At 45.7% G+C, this 21,081-nt stretch overlaps 1 protein-coding gene across 23 annotated transcripts in view; it reads right to left on the reverse strand.

Moving 5' to 3' along the window:
- Positions 1–21,081, reverse strand: part of CAMTA1 (calmodulin binding transcription activator 1) — an 899,707-nt gene that overhangs the window by 23,091 nt on the left and 855,535 nt on the right. For 14 of the 23 annotated variants that reach the window (XM_067018274.1, XM_067018268.1, XM_067018261.1 and 11 more), the window contains 5 exons: positions 9,316–9,467; positions 5,646–5,842; positions 5,183–5,261; positions 4,619–4,934; positions 3,648–4,171 (listed from right to left, as the gene is read on the reverse strand). In XM_067018274.1, coding sequence (XP_066874375.1) covers positions 3,648–4,171; positions 4,619–4,934; positions 5,183–5,261; positions 5,646–5,842; positions 9,316–9,467 — 1,268 coding nt within the window. The remainder of the gene's footprint in view (positions 1–3,647; positions 4,172–4,618; positions 4,935–5,182; positions 5,262–5,645; positions 5,843–9,315; positions 9,468–21,081) is intronic. The other 9 variants (XM_067018318.1, XM_067018312.1, XM_067018307.1 and 6 more) reach the window with 1 other exon arrangement.

The raw sequence follows: 21,081 nt of genomic DNA on the forward strand, positions 1-21,081 counted from the left end.
TTTTAAAAGTTTCCTTGCACATCTCTTGAAAATGGATGTTGAAATATAGCAGTTTAAGTTTTTAAGTGAATTGAAAATGTTCTGAAAGGATCTATACAAAAATGACAAGATGCTTATCTTACAACATGCGTGAACCTGCAAAACATTATGCTAAGTGAAAGAAGCCAGACACGGAATATGACAGTTTCTGATTCCACTTATACAGCATTTCCAGAAAAAGCAAAATTCTGGGGGAGAGAAACCGGATCAGTGGTTGCCCGGGGCTGGTATGGGAACACAGGGTGACTGCAAAGGGGCCCAGGGAACTTTTGGGGGGCGATGGAAGTGTTCTAAACGGGACTGCGATGACTACACAGCTGTATAAATTCACAAAAGCTCATTACACTGGACACTTAAGGTGAGTGAATTTTATGGTATGTAAATTACACCCCAATAAAACTCTTAAAAACACTTATCTTGGGTAATTTTCTAACTTTTCAACAAAGAACAAGAATTATTGTGACAGGAATAAAAATGAAAACATTTAGGGAAAAAAAAATCACAGCTTTTCTTTTCCTTCTATATTGGCTCTCTTGGTTTGCGAGTCAAACAGGAGGAGGTAAGTCCTACCTTGATTTTTTTTTTTTCATGAAAGTCTTAAAAGGTGGAATTTCTGGAGACTGAAGGTTATAACTATCTGTAGTCACTCTTCTCCCCAATCCTCTATTTTATAAACACGTGTCAGTGTAAGAACACCTTAATATCATAACAAATGCAACATTCTGAGATACCAAGTAGTTGATTTTTCATTGTGATAGCTACAAAAGGCGATGGAATTTAAATGACTTTCAGGTTTTTTATTCAAATGATGTTGGATTTTTATTTAAATTCTCTTTGGGTCCTAGTATATGAACAGTTTTCATAAATGGGCTTGGATATCTAAAAAGAACACTGATATGTATATTTACTATGTGTATTCATACGTCTACATAATTATATATATCATATATTAAATATACATAGTCAAACTTTCTAATTGTATTGTCAATATTTTCATATCCTCTTCATACTTGAGCTGACAAATTTTGAAACAGTTGTGTTAGTCTCACACTAAGATTATAGCTATGGTTCCACATGTCTTCATCTTTACTTGCTTTAATATTTAGAAGCTATGTTGTTAGGTGCATAATGGCTCATTACGGTCATATCGTTTTGAAAATTATATATATATACTATTTGCCTTACCTGTACTTTTAATCTTTTTTCTTTTTATTTTCATTTGTCTGTTATATCTTTACCTATCACATCATTTTCATTCTTTCTGTTTCATTTCATTTTAATTCTTTTACAAGCAGTATATAGTATATTTTGCTTCCTTTTTTTTTTTTTTTTTTTTTTAACCCAATCAATCTGAGAATCTTTTAATAGAATTAACAGATTCCAAAGTGGGAATAAGTCATGTTTGAAAAGATTCCTATAATATTATGTTATAGAGTCTTATTTCTGTTGTTGCTTTTTTCTTTATTAACATTGCTGAACTTTTCCTGAATGGGCCAAATTTTCTTTTTTCCCCCTTAAATGACATAGAAATTCTGTAGCCTGTTTTTACACTACCTATTAACTTGACATTTCTAACAAGCATATTTCAGGCTACACATATCTATCGATATCATAATTGGAACAAACTTTGATTTTCCCTGGACAGGGGAACTGCTTTAATACACTTTTACCTTGCTTTCCCTACCTCCCTGGTTTTGTTAAAACAATTTAGAATCTTAGTTCTAGGTTATTTTTTGAAACATTATTCCTCTTCTATTTAAAGAATTGCGTATCATGCAACCACACGATCAATAATTATTCAGAGAGATCAGTATTCCTGGTTTTACCGTTCACTCCTCCATGAACTCTGGCTTGCCATTTCTTGAATTATTTCATTAATTTTAATTGTTATTTTTTTATTTGGCTAAAATGCTTCTTTAGATTGCTGCTTTTTTCATAGGTATGTGCTCTTCAATTAGTAAAATAGTCTCTGAAGTTTCAGTGAAAATATAAAGTAGATTTTTTTTTTAGGTTATTTTCTATTTCCTGCATCAACTGTTTCAGTAAGGGCCAGTTGCTCTAAAGCTGTGCTATCCAATGGCTATTCAAACTTAAATTAATTAAACTTAAGTAAAATTAGAAATTCAATTCCCGATTCACACTGAATACATTTCCAATGCTCAGTACCACACATGGCCACTGGCTGCCATATTGGACAGGGCAGACATAGAATGTTTCCATCACTACAGTAAGTTCTGGTGGGCAGCACTGTTCTAGATCTAGCTCATCTTAGTTCCCCTCTTTTAAGCTGCTGATTTTCATAGTCTGGTGATTTATTATTATATGTTTATATTTATAAATATTGTTCTAGATTGCTCAGAATTAATATCTAGTATGGGCTCCATCAGAAATTGTTTAAAACAGGGCTTTAACTATGGCAGGTCAAATCCAGCTAGCTAACTGTTTGTGTAAATAAAGTTTTATTGGCACAAGGCCCACTCATTTGTTTAATACTGTCTAAGGCTGCTTTTGTGCTACAAAGGCAGACTGAAGAGTCATGACGAAGTCTGTATTGCCCACAAAGCCTGAAATATTTACTATTTGGCCCTTTCCAGAAAAAAATGTGCCAACCCCTCATCTCAAATATTATTTGATTCCCTGGGGAAGGCCTCCCCACAATTGTAGTGGTTGGTAGATCAGTAGCGGGGCGCCCACCACGCACCAGGGATGGAGACATACTGGTAAGCGTGCATGATTCTTGTCCTGTGCTAAACAGTGGGGGCTGGTAGGAAGGGTCCCCTGGGATGCAGTGAACAGGAGTGTTTTAGCAACCAGACCTATCTAGGAATGCTGTCTGGGATACGACATCCCCATCATTTCTACAGGCACAGGTGCCCTAGTGAATTTCTTATGGGAGTATTCTCCTTTTATATCTCTTTTGGATTCTATCAATGGGAAGAGGGGAAGAGAGGAAGTCAGACACACGTTCTGAGGATGCTCATTTTGTCCTCCCCATAGAGTATATTTTAATTAATGGAATTTGCTTGTTTAAGAGCCTAACCTCACATTTACTTCAGTATGTATTCTCTTAATCTGTAACAAGTGTGATGCCCTAAAAGGATCCTGGATTTATTATAAAAGCAGTCAATTATCAGCTTTAGGGACATTCCACTGCACCTCCTGAGAGCCTCCGACGATATGTGCCTTTACAAGGACTAGATGCTTGCTGTGCTTATCAAATCACTTACATCATTCAACTTCTACCCACAGGCCTCCTGTTTTAGCCATTTTAATCAGGCTGTGACTCTAACTAGTACTTAAAACAGCAAAATCAGTCACCCTGGATGCAAGGAGGAAGCAAAAGACTTCTTGTAGGAGTTTCGAGGAGCTGGTACAAGGCTCTACTGAGATCTGGGGCCCTGGTATTTAGGCCCTGTTCACAATGCTTGACTCACAAGTGAAAACGTGGCCCAAGTGAAGAAGACACTCCAAAATTCTTATATGTGAGCCCAGACTTCGAACCCTTCACTGGTGAGACAATGACATGACCTCTGGAAACTGGCAGTAAAGATCAAGGAAAGCTAGGACGGATGGACCAGCCTCTGCAGGTTTACCTTCCCCACACTCACCTGTATATCATCCATGGGTTGCGAGCACTCCTCACTTTCTGCACTATCACGGTAGGACCCCAGCTCTGTGTTCACCACCTCTCTGTTAGCCATCATCAGGACACTCATTGGTTCCCGTGGACGCACCTGTGAAGGTGCTGCATCCTTTCCTACACTGGTCCCCTTCGGATTTCCAGTCACCTGTACTGTGGACACACCAATGTAAAGATCTTTGGAATTCCACTTTACTACCGGCTGAGATCCAGAGGCTTGGAATCCTGCAGTCTCTGGAGTGGGAGGGGAGATTTCCCGGCTGTAGTCCCTCACTCCTTCACTGGGGCTGATTGTCTCGGGGACAGACTGCTTAGAACTAGGGCTCTGCTTCCTGATATTTGGCTGTTCCAGACTCAGTGCAGTGGAAAGCAGCTTCTCCTGCCTTGCCTGGAAGTACTCAGGGTTCAATTTATGCTTTTTGGGAGCTGGATAATCTTTGTGGCTCTCACTGCTGTAGTAATTAGAGGGTTCAGACCGAGGTCTTCTCAGCTCTGAAAAGTACAGTAGAAAGGATAGTCAGGACAGGCGATACAATTAGGAATCCTAAAGAATTAACACTTTCTCTATGCCTGAGAGATGCAAAGTGCAAAGCCAGAACTCAAGACATGTCCCTAACATTTCAATATTCCCCAGCGGCATATACTATATTCAGATTATCCTCCTCCAAAATCTGTAGTTCTTTCTTGCACGAACACAGATTTTTTTTTTTTTTTTTTTTGCTACTTTCTGCAGTTTTGGGGTGGGATGGGCCGGGGAAAGCACTAGGCATTCTAATAACTAAAAGGAAAATTAGAAACACTAAAAAAAAAAAAAAAAAAAAAAACCACCCCAATCCCTTAAATGTATGTGAATATCCTATGGACTTTTCTGAGGGTAGCTGCATGAAAGCAAAAGGGAAATCTGCCAAGTTCTGAGATGTAATGATTTAAAATGTTTACCTGGGTTGGTACTTGCAATAACGGTGACCCCCTTGGGTATTTCTGGGGAGCTGATTGTTTCACTGTGCCACTGGGTCTCCCAGCTCTCTGCACTGGGCCCCTCGCTTGGAGGGCCGTGGATTCTGGGGTTCTGTCCAAGCTGAGCCTGCTCGCCTCTCTGCAGGCTCTCCAGACACTCTGCTAATTTCACATGACCCCTTGACCTGGCAATTCCCAAAGGCAGCCTTCCTAGAGAGTCCGGAATAGAGAGAGCCCGACGGTCCCACTTGTACAGCACGACAGCTGCTTCTAAGTGCCCGAGAGCACATGCCCACATCTGAAAAACAGAGAGACAGAGCGAGCTTCCTCAATACGAGTGAAAAAACATATGTGACTTTTGCCTTTGCTGCCATTTGACAAAATTGGTCCTCGGCACCGATCTCAGTGGGGCCACAGAACGTTACCATTACAAAGCAGCTCCGATACGTGTCGTATGTTCAGTGAGGGATAATACAAAGGGAACCGAGCACATCCCTATGCCAGCCTAGAAAAACAGTTCGGGGAATAAATGAACCCATTTCTTACCAGAGGAGTACAGGAGAAGTGGTCCACATTCAAGGGGTCAACCTCCAGCTCCAAATCAATGCTATCTGCATGCTTTGTGCTGGAACGAACAGAAATTACTGCACAGTGAATCCACGTTAAAAAATACCAGAGCGTTATGAAACCCACAGGGATGAAACCAAACTGGGCGTCTCACATTCCTGGCGTGAAGAAATAGAGCCCCGGACGCCCTAGGGTGCTCTGGGCTCTCCGTTTTGCCAGAGGCCCAGGGGAAATAAAAAGTCCAATGTCTCGTTCAGCATCTCACTCAGGACTTCTGGGGCAGAAGTTCATAGAACTTCTTGGAACTGTCCACAGAGAGAGCCCTTTGCTCTCAGGCTACCGCGCTCCCCGAATGGCCAGATTTCCCTCCACCGGTGGACACCCTAAGAGGAGCGCCTGCCGAGGGGTGAGGATGACGGCGGCCTCCTGGCCCCAGCCTTACCGCCATTTGATCAGGGTCTGGATGAGGGTGGCGTAGCCCTGCGCTGCGGCCAGGTGGAGGAGGGTCATTCCACGGAAGGTCTTTGAGTGGATCAGATGCTTGGACTTTGCCCAGCAGGCGCGGCTCATCATCTTCTCGCACACGACCACCACGCGGCTCTCAAAGCAGCTGCCCAGAGTCCCGGGGCCCGGCGCGCACTGTAACGAAACGGCACGCGTTCCGATCGCAGGACCAAAGGCCCTGCGCCGAGTCAGCATTCGGACGCCGGGGCGGGAAACCGGTGCGTTATGATTTGCAACGGAAAACCGGAAGCACGAAGCTGAAAATAAGACATCTCGAAAGGGAGAACAGAACGTGCTGCGCCCAGCTCAGCGGCACACGTCCGCAGCCGGGCACACAGTGATTTTTCTGTAACCCTAAGGACCTCAGAGTCTGTCTGCTGCAGCCGACGCTCTGATTGTGAGCTTCGTGCTGATCCGGCTCAGGGAAAGTATATGCCGCTAAAAAAGAAACGATCAGAAAACGTGGCCCCAGCCTCCCAGTTGAAGTAAACGCTGTAGGCAGTAAACCGTCAGGGGAGAGCAAGGCGGGGTAACTTATGCTTCCACCACCGGCTGCCTGCAGCTCTTGACTCCCCTGCTCCTTCTGAAGGAGAGTTAAGCCACTTAGATGGGGATTTTTCTCCCTAAAGAAGCACTTAGAAATATCCAGTAATGCATTTGCAATACATGGATGGACCTTGAGGGCGTTACACTAAGTGAAGTAAGTCAGAGAAAGACAAATACTGTATGATGCCACTTATATGCGGAATCTTAAAACATACACGCGCACACGCGCGCACACACACACACAAGCCTCCTGACTTCATAGATACAGAGAACAGCCTGATAGTTGCCAGAGGTGCGGGGAGGAGGTGGGAAAAATGGGTGAAGAGGGTCAAAAGGTATAAACTTCCAGTTATAAAACAAATAAGTCCTGGGGATGTAATGTACAGCACGGCAACTATAGTTCCTAAGACTGTACTGCATACTGGAAAGTTGCTAAGACAGCAGATCTTAAAAGTTCTCATCACAAGGAAAAAAAAAATTTGTAACTATGTGTGATGATAGATGTTAACTAGGCTTATCATGATGATGATTTGGCAATGTACACAAATACCGAATCATTATGTTGTACACCCGAAACTAATATGATATTGTATGTCAATTATAGCTCAATTGAAAAAACAGATTTTTAAAAATCCAGTAATAATCCAGTCCTTTATATAAAGCAAAAAGGACACGGGAAAGCATGAGAGACCTCGAAATTTAAGCGTTCTTGCTAATAACCACGGAGGCACACGAGAAAGAGAAATTCACTCATGTTAGCCCACCCGGCTTTCTTTTCTTTTCTGTAAAAGGAGGTTGTGAAAGAAGAAAAATAAAATCAAGGTTAGGAACCTCAACAGCTTATCTGAGTCTCTGCTCTAGCACTTCTACGTTTCATCCCCTCTCGCCCCAACCTGAATAAATGACCCTTCTGGTCTAAGTCTCCTCTCTGATATTATTTTAAAGGTATTTTGTCCAGTTACAAACCCCATGCAATTCAATTACTACAGAAACACTGTTGCTCCCTCATTGCTTTTTGTTTTGAAATCTGGAAAAAAAAAATGCCTGCAGGGCTTCCCTGGTGGCGCAGTGGTTGAGAGTCCACCTGCCGATGCAGGGGACACGGGTTTGATCTTCCCTGGTCTGGGAAGATCCCACATACCGTGGAGCGGCTGGACCCGTGAGCCATGGCCGCTGAGCTTGCGCGTCCAGAGCCTGTGCTCCGCAACGGGAGAGGCCACAACAGTGAGAGGCCCGCGTACCGCAAAAAAAAAAAAAAAAAAATGCCTGCAAAAATAAAAAGGCAGAGGATGGTTATAATGTCACCCTCACTAGAACTGTCGTGACATGTTTAGAGGAGCACAGTCGGGCAACCCCGACCTGCAGCAGAATGACCTTGACTCGAAAGGCCCAGGCATGGCTGCTCTATACATACCAGACAGACACATTCAGGGGCACACGGAAGTCACTCGGTAGTGAGCAAAGAGGGAACTTCTTTGCATTAACAAAAACAGCTCCACCTCTATCACATAAGGTGGACACAGATATTTATTGAAAGAGTATTCAACAGCAGTTAATATGGGATCAGACGATAGGCCAGTTGCCAGATAGTTGAGCTATAAAATGATACTACTCTCCATTCCCTTTATGCAGCCTGTGTTGGCCAAAGAAAAAGGATTTCATGGGACTCTCTTATTTTAGCCATGAGATAGACAGTAAATAATGTTTACTTCTTTTTATAAAACAGTAGTATGAGGTGGACAGGGAGCCTTAATAATATTTTCCTTTGTGCCAAGTCTTTCCTTTTCCATTGATTTCTGAAGATAGGAGAGAAATAAGAAGGAAATTCCCGGAAAAAGGTTAGTTTTGGGGGTGTGGTACCATATGCTTTGTTTTCATCTATTGTGATGAAATAGATATGTTTCATCTATTATTAAAAATATTACTAATACTTGATATTTACAAGGATCACAAAACTCCAAATGTTCACTTTAAAATATAATTGTTCAGGAAAAAAAATCAACATTCATCTTGAAGAGAAAGAGGGGGGATTATTTGAGGTTTTTAGGTGATGTCTCAGTGGTGGAGGTAAGAAACGCCATCGGTCCCTTTAAATTAATTCTAGGGGACTTCCCTGGTGGCGCAGGGGTTAAGAATCCTCCTGCCAATGCAGGGGAAAATGGGTTTAATCCCTGGTCCGGGAAGATCTCACATGCCACGGAGCAACTAAGCCCGTGCGCCACAACTACGGAGCCCACACGCCTAGAGCCGGTGCTCCGCAACAAGAGAAGCCACCGCAATGAGAAGCCCGCGCACCGCAACGAAGAGCAGCCCCCGCTCGCCGCAACTAGAGAAAAGCCCGCGCGCAGCAATGAAGACCCAACAAAGCCAAAAAAAAAAAAATTAATTCATTAAAAAAAAATTAATTCTAGGGCCTCCTGAAAAATAATTTCTGCCTAGGAAACTTCCCGAAAATGAAGCTCCTAAATGAAATTGACATAAAGCCTTCAAGACTAATGGGACTCTAAAATAATATTGGATGATTTCCCTGTACCTGACAATAATAATGCATTCATCACAGAACTGATGAAAAAGCGTTTGTAACAATGACACAATGTATAATGTTCTACTATTCTGCACTGAAGAATTACAGAAACAGTTTCTCCGGGCCCTTATAAAACAATCATGCTTTCTATTTATACTTAAGATAAAGATAGAACACAAAACACAAAATAGGTTCTAATTGAACTCCGAGCCTAGCGAATCTGAGTCATCTCCTGGCCTCGGTTCTGTCACTGGATGCCTGCCCTCCCGCTGGCAGGTAACGGCAGTGATTTCTGAGATCAGTAAGTGATTCAAGGCTTAGGGAGGTGAACCACTGAGAAGCCCCACAGTCCAAGGCTTCTTCCCTGACACACAGAGTTGAATGCTCAGAAACACAGGGACCGCAAAGCGCCCCCCTGCCTCTTGCCTCTCCCGGGAAGGGGGCCAGAAGCAGCAGAGAAGGGGCTCGTGATCGACAGCCTCGCACATCAGTAAAACATCAGACACCGTGAAAGGCGACAGTCCGCGCAGACTCGTACCTGAGCTTGGCTTCCTCCGGTCCCACTCCCGCCACCCCCTCCGCTGCTTCCTCCTCCGCTCCCCTGCTTGTGCTGCTGGGACCCGGTCATCTCAGCCATCCTCCTTTCCATCTGCTCCAGTCGCTCAAGGATGGACATCCTGAACTGGTTATCTAGGGCAGAACAAGGAAGAGTGAGGTTGTGTTCTGGAAGAAGGGCCATTGACACATGGCCTAGGCGAGCCTGCAGGACGGGCATCCAAGATGGCCACCGACCCAACCAAATCACGGGGCTTTGTCCAGCCTGGATTTCTCCAGCGCGGTGGTGACCCTGACACTTCACACAAGACTGCAGCCTCGAAAGCAGCCCAAAGTTCTCAGCGAAAGGAACAGAAAACCCCTTTTTGTCAAGGTCCTGGTTTCAGGTTCCTGGACCTCATTCCTTTGGCAAATTCCCCAATGGCAACCTTGAAGAGAGATCTGGTGGATAGGCCCCTAGAGCAAACAAATGAAATGAATACAATTTAATTTAAATCACTGGAAGAAAGCAATCACTATGGGAAAGAAGAACACACACAGCCCCACACAGATATAGATATCTAGATTTTTTTTTTAAGTAGTATCTTTTACCCACACACTGGAAAAAAAAAAAGATTTTATTTTCTGATCCAGGCTCTAGCCACAGACACACACATACGTTAGAGCCGGGGTTCGGTGAGAGCAAATGCAAAGGCCCTGAGGCAGAACGTTCCAGGAGCAGAAGCCACGTGGCTGGACCACAGCAGAATGGAGAGCAGAAGATGAAGCTGGAGAGGGGGGTAAGGACGGATCAGGACACAGTTAAGAACGCCGGCTGTGCCATACAATAGTTGTGTAACTTTGAACAAAACCTGTGGTGTCTCAGGTTCCTTAACTCTTAAGTGGGGATAGTAACTGTCCTTACCTCCGAGGGGTGTTGAGAGAATTTAGTGAAGTAACAGGTGAAAATGCTCAGGACACGGGTAAGTCCCAGATAAGTGGGCCAGCCATCAGCATCACCTTGTGGCATGTGAATGACATGTCCTGGGAAATTGATCAAACAGCTGTGACAACACAGTTCTTCCTCAAAATTGCTAGTGGCGTCACTATTTTCAAAATACAGCCAACTGAATCATGAAAAGGAGTACACCCAGAGAAGACACATTTTATCAGCGTTCCTTGCCATCCTGACTGTAAATCCTGACACTAGTGAGTAAAGCGTATCGATCCTACGAGAGATTAAAAAGTGGACGGAGCTAACTAACACTTAGAGAATCTGTGCCAGTCACTGTGTAAATAACTTTGCAAACGTTAACTCATTTACCCTCACGGCCACTGTGTGAGGTCGGTCCCGTCACTGTCTTCATTTTACAGATGAGGACACTGAGGCGTGAAAAGATACCTAGCTTATCCGTCTCCAGGGCCCGGAGCTTAGCCCCCACGTGACAACAGGAAGGGAATGTTATGGGAAGAGGAGATGCACCCGGATTAGACAGTCTTACCCGAGGGAACAGAACTTTCTTCTCAAAGCAAAAAGATAGTGAATACCTGTTTCACGGGGAAGTTTTCAATATTGAATGTCAAACTGATCTCACTTTTCTAAACCACAAAAGCAAGAGGAGGCAGACTGCTCTTCAAGAATTGTGGTATCATTTTCTTAGTAAGCTATTTCCAGGAACAACATGAGAGGAAAAAAACTCCTTCCTCTCTAAAAGTGAAAGGTAACGTCTCTGTTCCAATTTCCTGCAGACAGATGTGACGAACTCCGAGGGCCCTCGAAGCATCTCAGGGGCACAGTCACGGATGGGGGGGTAACCCTGAACGGATCTGCTCGCGATGCACTGGCCATGGCCGTGGTCCTCCTGTGACCACTCATGGAAAACAAAGTGACTTCCGAGTTGATTCTAGAGTCCTTACTCCATGCCCTCCTCAACAGAAAATGGAAATTTTGTAGAATGTGGGACTTCTCCATCTGGAGCCAACTGAGGACAAAGAACTTTACCTTTTCAAAAGAGTGTGATCGCAAGTGGAGCGCCGGCTGTCCGTCCTGGTGTGTTTATAAACTCTCCCTGCTTCCTGCTGATCCTGCCAGACAGACAGCCACTCATCTCTGAACCCACCCAGGGACTCTCACTCATCCCACCGAAACAGCTTAAGCCTCTATAGCCATGTTCTGAGGATTTCTTCTGCAGGCCTGCAGATCTTGCATCTCTTAAGTGAGTGTTCAGAATCCGATTCGCTTCTCTTGGAGATCGGTTCGCACTTGTCTGGAGCCAAGTGGCCAAGATTAACATGCCATGTCATGCCAAGGAGCGGAAGGGCACAGAGCTCGCCACCCGGCCGTGCTCAGCCCATCGGGGTGGCTCTGTCCTGGACGCGGCGGTGACAGCGCAGGCAGGCCCGGCTCGACCTCCCAACTCTACCCATCCCCCACCCATCCCCTGCCAAGCGTGGACACTGCAGACCCACCCTCCCCGACATCGTGGAGCCAGGCCCTGCCAATGCATCTCCCCGCCGAAACACGGTCACCACGACTCCTCGCCTGCCCCAGGGGCCACTGGCTCCTGCTCCAGGGCTGCGTGTCCGGCTTCGGTGCCACAGCGGACTGTGCAGTCTGCTCTTGCATGTGATTAAGCTGCTCTGAGAAGCACTTCGTGAAGATACTCAGAAGCAGTTTTTTGCCTCTTAAGAAAATTATATCATACAGAACGGCATCTCTGAGCCTCTTGACTCCAAGGGGGGGGAGGTAGTGATGATTAAAACATGAAACAACTGAGCTGGCATCCCAGAGAGTCAGGTCTGTGCCACCCTGTGAATCAAGAATCGGAGACTTTCTGATCAAACTTCCTTTCCTCTGTAAGGCTTCCTCAGATGGATAAAATGATGGTCTCCACCTCTCCACGACTGGAAAGTCAAAAGCAGCAACTTGATGCTTTTTTCAGCCTAAACAGCTTTGTTAACTGAAACATTATTGGAAAACACTTGGCAGATTCAGAGCTCTCTCTCATCTTAATTGTATATTGTGTGAAATTATAAGATGACGGTAATACAGTTAGAAGCAAAAAACTTTTTCTGGTTAAAAAGGTACACTTAAAGATCTATTTGTTCGTGCACAAATATTTATTGAGCACCTACTGTGTACCAGGCACCGGGGGTGGCTTAGTGAAGAGATCCCGGTGCTCCTTTGTTCGCCAACAAATAACTTCTGCAGCCTGAATGAACCTGGGCTGTTAAATTAATGCACTGTGGAGGCAGGGAGGAGCGGAAAACAAATAACGTACAGATTGAGGGGGCCGATGAATTTGGCCGCAGTCTCGCCCATGATGTTTCAAACAGAGCCAACAGTGATTCAGCTTTGAGGGGTTGCAACCCCCCCCGTCCTTAGGACGGCCCTCGTGAGACCCGGCTGCACGGAAAGTAAGCCGAGGGCACCCACTTTCCGAAGCATGTGAGCCTCCAGGGCTATACGTCTGGGTCCCCCCTGCGGCGGCAGTGGTGCCTGGGTGCCTACCCTCCGCTCGCGCCCGCCGCAGGCAGCGTGCCACCCGGGGGGAGGCGTCTGCTCAGCCTAGTGGTTCTCGGGTGTCAGCAGGCATCAGAATCACCCCGGTGGGCTTCCTGAAACACACTGGTGGGGGCCATGCCCAGCTTGTTTTGGTGTTAGTGTTGGTGTTGGCTTTGCTAGGTTTGGGTGAGCCTAGAGGCTGCACTTCAAACACGTTCTCAGGTGATGATGCTTCTGGTCTGAGACCACATTTCAAGAACTGCTGCTCTGGCAGCACGGCACAGGGAGATCAGCTCGGTGGTTAGTGACCACCTAGAGGGGTGGGATAGGGAGGGTGGCAGGGAGGGAGATGCAAGAGATATGGGAACATGTGTATATGTATAGCTGATTCACTTTGTTGTAAAGCAGAAACTAACACACCACTGTAAAGCAATTATACTCCAATAAAGATGTTAAAAAAAAAAAAAAAAAGAGGGCTTCCCTGGTGGCGCAGTGGTTGAGAGTCCGCCCGCCGATGCAGGGGACGCGGGTTCGTGCCCCGGTCCGGGAAGATCCCACGTGCCGCGGAGCGGCTGGGCCCGTGAGCCATGGCCGCTGAGCCTGCGCGTCCGGAGCCTGTGCTCCGCAACGGGAGAGGCCACAACAGAGAGAGGCCCGCGTAACGCAAAAAAAAAAAAAAAAAAAAAAAGAACTGCTGCTCTAAGACCCCAGCCTCCTTCCTCAAGAATGAATCCTCTGTCCACCCCAGTGCTTGTTAAAGAAGGACCCCAGGACCACCTGCTCGAGCAGAAGCACAGGTTCCCACCCAACGTGGACACACAAAATGTCACCTCCTGTACATCGTTCCCGGCCCATCCACACGGGCTCTGCCAGCGGCATCGGGCTGTACATCTTCTCAAGCACACGGCCGGTTCAGACCTGACGACACTCGAAAACGATTTAAAATCCACCTCCTTGCACTGCTCTCTGCAACTAACCAGGCACTACCCTCTCATCCCCATCAAATCTTACCCCTTTATTACTTTCTTCTTCTTCTAAGTGGGATGTCTTCCCAGGTGTCTGTGCCTCCTGCTTTTCTCTAAAGCAGTTTATTTACTTGCATGGTTTCAGGGAATGAGATCCTTCAACTATCATGCAGCAATTCCTTCCCACTACATTCAAGACACACGCACCCACCTACCTGTACCCCAGACAAAAGGTAAACGACGCTGATCGCTTTGCAGCAAGTCTGGCTCATGATTCATTCCAAGCCTCTTCCCGAGCCTGTTCGAGCTGCACCCCTTTTAGCGGAAGCAGCATTTCTAGACTGGGCAGCGATGATATAGTGGAAAGAACACTGGAGTAGAGAGAAGAGCTCCAGGTTTAATCCTGTCACTCTGTGACTCTGGAAAAATAATGCCCACTTTGCACCTCAATTTTCTCTGTAAAATGGGAATATTACTACCTATGCTGCCCGTGAAGATGAAATAAACTGAATTTTTAAAAGTGGTCAGGGGCTTCCTTGGTGGCGCAGTGGTTGAGGGTCCGCCTGCCGATGCAGGGGACACGGGTTCGTGCCCCGGTCCGGGAGGATCCCACGTGCCGCGGAGCGGCCGGGCCCGTGAGCCGTGGCCGCCGAGCCTGCGCGTCCGGAGCCTGTGCTCCGCAACGGGAGAGGCCACAACGGTGAGAGGCCCGTGTACCACAAAAAAAAAAAAAAAAAAAAAAAAAAAAAAGTGGTCAGACTCTCATAAGTCTGAACTACTATTGGACAGGAACCTTTTACCCAGTCATACCCCGGGAACATTAAAAAAAATAATAAACTCTTTAAAATTTTTGAATAATTGAGATTCACAGATGAGTTGCAAAGATGGTCGAGTTCCCACATACCCTTCACCCAGTTTCCCCTAATATGAACATCTTACGCAATTAGGGTACATCTGTCAAAACTCAGCAACTAACACTGGTATACCACCACTATTCACTAAATTACAGGCTTGAGTCAGACCACACCATCAGAACTGAATTAGAATTAAATGTATTTTTTTCTGTTCCAGCACCCAACCAAGGATACCATGTTGCATTGAGCTGTGAAATCGCCTTTCTCTTCTCTGATCTGTGACAGTTTCTCAGCACTCCCTCATTTTTCACAATTTGAGCAGTTTTGAAGACTACTGGTCAAGTACTTTGTAGATGTCCCTGCCTTGAAGTTGGCCTGATATGTTTTCTAATGATTAGACTGGAGTCATGGGTTTTTAGCAAGAGGATCACAGAGGGGAAGTGCCCTGCCCATCACACAAGCGGGGGTGAATGAGGATGTATTGCTGATGTGGACCTGGATCATTTGCTCTATAAATCTAGAGTGCTCCATGATAAAGTTACCATTTTTCTCTTTCCATACTCTATCCTTTGGAAGCAAGTCCCTAAGTCCAGCCGAGCAAGGGGAAGAGGATGAAGTTCCACCTTATGGATAGAGGAGTATCTACACATGTTATGTGGACTTCTCCTATAAGGAAGATTCGCCCTTCGTGGTTTATTTACTTGATCAACCTTTTATCTGTACTAGTATGAACTCATGCATATTTATTTCACACTTTGGTCATCATCCGATACTACATTAATTGCCCAGATTGTCCCGGCACGGCCACTGGGAGCTCTTTCAAGCTGGCTCCTGTGTCCCTTGCACATACCCTCAGCCTTTTTTCCTTCTTTTTTCGAGCACTTCCTTACTTTCTGGCATTACCGGATGCTCCAGGCTCATCTTTTACTTTCCCTGTCCCAGCCCTAGAATCAGCAATCTCTCTAGGGAGCCCTGGTTTCTTTTACTGGAGAATGGCATTTAGAAACCAAGATCTGGGTACCAGGTGTGCTCATTACTGCTGGAGTGTCACTGCTCCTGGGCCCTCTCGGTGCACGGCGCTAGGACGAAGATGTAAGTATAACAGCCCGTGTATGCACACATATCTATAATTATTCTTCTATCTATATGAAACTAAACATGAGTTCATACAATGTCTCCAACTCTAACACAGCACTGCAGTATTCATTCTACCCTTCTAGGGGGCATTTTAAACATAGATAAAATGAGAGTGGAAGTAAGCGTGTTACCTGGATGTAATAAGTCGATAAAATACATGCTGAAAAGAAATCTTCCTGATACATTAAACTACAAAAAGAGAAGCCTAGGCCTAATTTCTGTATCTCAAAAGCGCAGGTACAGGATATAGCATGTGGTATATCCAACTACTTTGTTATCCTTCAGTTCCTAGAGTTTTCCAACAGCACTAGAAAACATAAAGAAAAATACACTCCTGATCCCAGAATAGCTCTGCGTATACAAAGATCAAGAAGATGAAAAAACATTTCTGGCCAACCGCTGGCCCGCTTCACGTCCCCTCTTCTCTTGCTGGGTTCACCCCGTCCACGTGTCTCCTTAGGGCTACTTCACAAAGTGCTGCCCAGCACAGCAGCTGTCACGGGTCATCTCTGCACTTCTCTTTGACAGGGATTCCTAACCCTCAAAGCGACACATTTAAAAAATGTCCCCAATTAATACTGACCTAAAATTCCTAAGCAGTACCAAAGTTTTAACACAGAAGAAAACTTCATGGAGTCAGACGCCCACAGTATATTCTAAGTTTAGAAGGTTTGGGATTTGCTGCTGTAAAAATGGAGAATCCCAAGTGTTTGGGCGTCTGATGAAAGAGAGCGTCTGTGTCAGGAACCAACGACTAGCTAGACTTAGGCTAGTGCTAGTCTTAGGTGTTCCGCCGCACCTAGTGCCTCCTCTAGATTATGCACAACTCACTTTAAATCTTGGAACTGAATTGATTTTCATGACTGTATTGAGCAATTTCTGACTTTGTATCAGATCATCTTGCTAAAAACCACTTAACTGCCTCCCCTGTGTCCTACAAATAAAATGTCAGGTGTTTGCTAAGAGCAGGGAATGCTCTTTGCTGACGGCCTCGGGCTACTTTTTAGGGGTCCTCTCATACTCACTGTTCTCCAAAGCCATCAGGAATCTTACGTGTCTCTGCGCCTTGGGTGACGGCGACCTTTCCCCATGTCCACGTGGCGACCTTCTTATTCTTCAGAGTGCGGCTCAAACATCCCTTCAGTTTTATTATTCGTAGCTGCCACGGAGCATCTACGTAGGCCAGACATTCCACATGTATTATTTCTAATCCGGAAAACAACTCTGATTTTCCTCCTCCTTTTACAGATGAGGAAGCTGAGGCTCCGAAAATGTGTTACTTACCCGAGGTCATAAGTATCAGGGCGGGGATCTGAGCACAGGTTAGACTCCAGACCCACGTGCTTCCCAGTCTACCCAGCAAATCTTCATGTCTTGCTCTGTGTCCTGATAGCACTTAGCAAATGAATGTCTAGTTATTTTCTTACGCATGTCATTTCTACCAGAGCGAGCTGTCTGCAAGTCTTGTATCCCTGGTATCAGATACAGAAGGGGTGCCCAGTCAGTGGAAAGGAATATTATTTTCTAATTTAAGCTTCTTCAGAAGCCAATTTACGGATGAGATCATTCAAACTCTGGGGCAAGGGCTCTGAGTGACCTCTGCTCTCCACAGTGGGCTCCCAGGGACTATACTCCAATCAGCCAGTTTTACCGCTTACTCCCCGGGGAAAGAAAGAGCAGTCAGAATGATCAGAACCCAACGGAGGTGCCTTGAGAGCACGTGAGAAAGCTCTAGGCATTTACCTGGCTGGCTGCCCTTTGCTGGGGGCTCAGGTAAGGAGATAATGTAACTGTGTTGGTGAAGACCCTGGCAGAAAAGCTGAGGGAGATCTGACTCTTCACAGACACAAACTGGAATTTCACAGCGACGTCACTTTCCTTTATCCACTGAGCTTCACACTATAAATACAGACCCCTACCTTCTAGGTATTCCTACTTTTCCTGGTGAAACGGAGTATTTGGAACACAGTAGCTGGCAGCCCACCTTGATCTAATTAGTTACAAAAGCGCTTAACAGGTTAAGCTGTTGTAGAAACATGACATTTTTACCGTGTGAGACCAAAGAGACATTTTCTAGAACAGCCTCAGAAAGTGGGCATGGATTTGCAGGGCCTGAAAATCAGCCAACAAATAACATCTGCAAACCGGAGCTTGTTATTACAACTGCTCGACCCGGGCCACCACCGGCCTTGCTGCCAGAGCAGAAGAGAAAGTTTTGCCTTGGCAGGTACATGAATGAAGGCGCGATCGTCAAATACCATCTGCTATTTTAAAACGCGTTATTTGTGGCTTGCGCACACATGTGCCCTCCTGTTGCTATTTGGACTGGGGACCAGAGGCCATGTCTCTCGTTCCATTTCCAGCCCTTGGCTGCGCCGGCAGGAAGAGTTGATGAAGCAAAAGGAGGCATGACTTGGGCTATTTCTGTAGAGAACTGTAACTGCTGCTTTGGAAGCCTCCTGCATTTTGCAGGAAGCTCAGAAATACGGGAAACACAGAGTCGCTTAATTCCTTCCCAGAATCAAGGGGCCGCTGGAGTGCACGGAGCTGCTCTTCCCCAGCAAGATACTGAAGACGTCCAAGTGCAGAGGAGAGGGTGAGGCCCGGCCGGAGATAAGGCACAAGCTGTACCACTCTGATTTTCCAAAGCAATGGCTAAATTTAGCCTGAGGAAAAACTGCCATCCTCCACTTTTTCAAAACTCCCCAGCGCTATGGACCAGAACACTAGAAATGACATCAGCGATTCTTCTTCAGACTTCCTTCATTGGCAGGGATGTGGGATTCACATTTCTTCTTGGTCTGTGTTTCACACTGTTCACGAATTCAGAGTCTTAGGCACGACAGGGAAACATCCTTTAAGCTGACGCACAGCGGTGAGGAGACAAACCGTCAGAGGGCTGCAAAGCCAATCTACAAGGATTTCTCCTTTGAAATCTTTCGGTGCTAGAGCTGGAGCTGCACGAGGGCGAAGATGTCCAACCTCTCCTCCGAGGACACAAGGCTCAGCCGGATCGCGCCGCGGCACCCAGCGGGTACGGGCACCTGAATTACGCAGCAGGCAGCTTCACTGTCGGTCAAGCAGCGAACCAACTGCAGTTCAAGGCAGCAAAACTGCAGCCAATTAGCGTGAGAGCGAAGGCAATTGGGAACTCTGACACAGATTCTATACCTACCGTCATCTAATCTACAAAAGAGGAGCACGTTTCAGGTTTGCTAACGTCCCCCAAAGCCACACAGCTGGAGGCCACGGCCTCAACGGTTTCAGTACCCGGTGAAAATGAGAGACATGATTAGAAGCGTGGATTGAGACATTCTAGAAACGGGTGAAGTGACGGAGGAAAGCCTGTTACCAGACACCAACGGGGTCTGTAGAGGGAAAAGCGCTGTAACAGGACTTGGAGACGAACAGCCGTCTCACCTGGACGTAAGGATGTGAGCGGAGGATGAACTCTAAATGACCTGCACGGGGGAAGTGGAAAAGGAAAATCCTGCCTTTAAGAACTACAACTGCCAAGACGCAGCACAAAACGCACGGGAATTGTCAAGGGGCGAGAATCCATTAATTAACCGCCGGCAGGTCGTTCTGGGGTGCCCAGCTGCACCAAAAAAACCACTCCGAGTCCTCGGGGAAGAAAGATGGAGAATCAGGGCCAGAACAGACTCATGCTGCAAATGTTGAATGTCGCCTGCACACCCCCTGCTGGGACACCACTGCCCGGCACTGGCCAGGGCCCTGGGGATGGAACGGCGAACAGGACAACTCAGGATGTTGTGGTGGCCACCAGGGACGCAAAAGCCAAGTAAGACATAAATAAGCCTTCATTCCCAGAACCTCAGCCTAATGGAAATAAAGGGGAAGGAAGAGAGATCTCGACAGTTTATGGGGCCGGCACCCGCCTTTGCTCTGCTCACCGCCATCTTCCCGAGGCCTGGGACATAGTAAGCCCCCAATAAATACTGAACAAGAGACTGCTTTCATCTGTTCAAAATAGGAAGTGTGGATTTCAAGCAGCAGAAGGTAAAGGAGATTGCGTAGAACAAAATATTTGTCTCCCTTCATCATTTCTAGGTGACTTTTCTCCAGCCGAGTTACTAAAAAAGCAGTTCCTTCCCTTCTCTCGGGGCCACGCTTTCCTAATCCCATCAAACAGATCAGGGACCAGGCACCTGAAAACAAACAAAACAACTAACTGAGACCAGTACGTGATAACGCTTTCGCCTTCGCAGCCGTGCTTTACACGGTTGGGACGGAGACAATGGGGGGGAAAGTTGAAAACGCAATAAAAAAGAAAACTCTGTGAGTAAGATGTGTTACAAGGTGGGGCGAAGATGTTAAAAAAAAAAAAAAAAAAAAAATCCTGGCTGCTTCTAGTGAGTGCTTCTAATCTTAAGAGATGTTATTTGCCCTGAGTTCCTGGTTGTTTTCAGTATCTGACTGAAAAACCACGTGTCTGGGATTCTAGTTGAAACACTCCTTCTTTCCCTGTTTCCAACTCACTCTCCATAAATTATTTAGAGCTGCTGCTGGCAATGCTTTTCTTCCAGGGCTAATTGTAGGGATGCCATCTGCACAGATGTTCCAACTGTCCTGCTACCTCGTGAGAGAGTTTAAGTCCAAGAAGTTCCACAAATATGTATTTTTTTAAAACACTGGATTCTATAGAGAACTCAAAAGTGTATTAACTATAATAATTTTCTTTTACAATGCCATAAGATTCTGTAAAAATCTGGAATAAATTATAGGCAAAGAAGTCCTTTCCAAATCAATAGACTGAAATGCCTATATTTTAAAAGAAGTAGCTGTATGACCTTAAAATACTGGATGTATTAAAAAGTAAGTCAAAATAGATAAAATGATCTAAAGATACTATTTTACAATTTATCATAGGCCTTTCTGACAAATAGAGAAATATTTTAAAAAATCCAAGTTATACCACTTTAATAATTTTATTCCAAAATAAAATATTTCTCCAAGGGAACCACCAGAGCTGTAGAAAGATTTTAGCCATTAAGCTCCTTCTCAGTACTGTCGTGATCCCCTATGAGGACCATTTTGTGTCCTGGCTCCAGACACCACATAAAAACACATCGAGGGCTGCTCTCCTGTGTCTGCAGGCTACTTGCTGCCGCACTTTGAGTTTGGGAGGCTGTAACTTGGTACTACATTTCCCATTAGGGCTCCACCCCTAAACCAGAGTCATCTTCAAATTTCTGCAACTTCCAAATGAGTGAGGCCTGAATGAATGTATTAGTGAGGCCGCTATTCAAACATCCCTTGGATTAGGTGAAAAAGCTAAAAACAGAGTG

The sequence above is a fragment of the Kogia breviceps genome, chromosome 1 (assembly GCF_026419965.1).
Source record: "Kogia breviceps isolate mKogBre1 chromosome 1, mKogBre1 haplotype 1, whole genome shotgun sequence".
In the NCBI taxonomy this organism is placed as follows: domain Eukaryota; kingdom Metazoa; phylum Chordata; class Mammalia; order Artiodactyla; family Physeteridae; genus Kogia; species Kogia breviceps.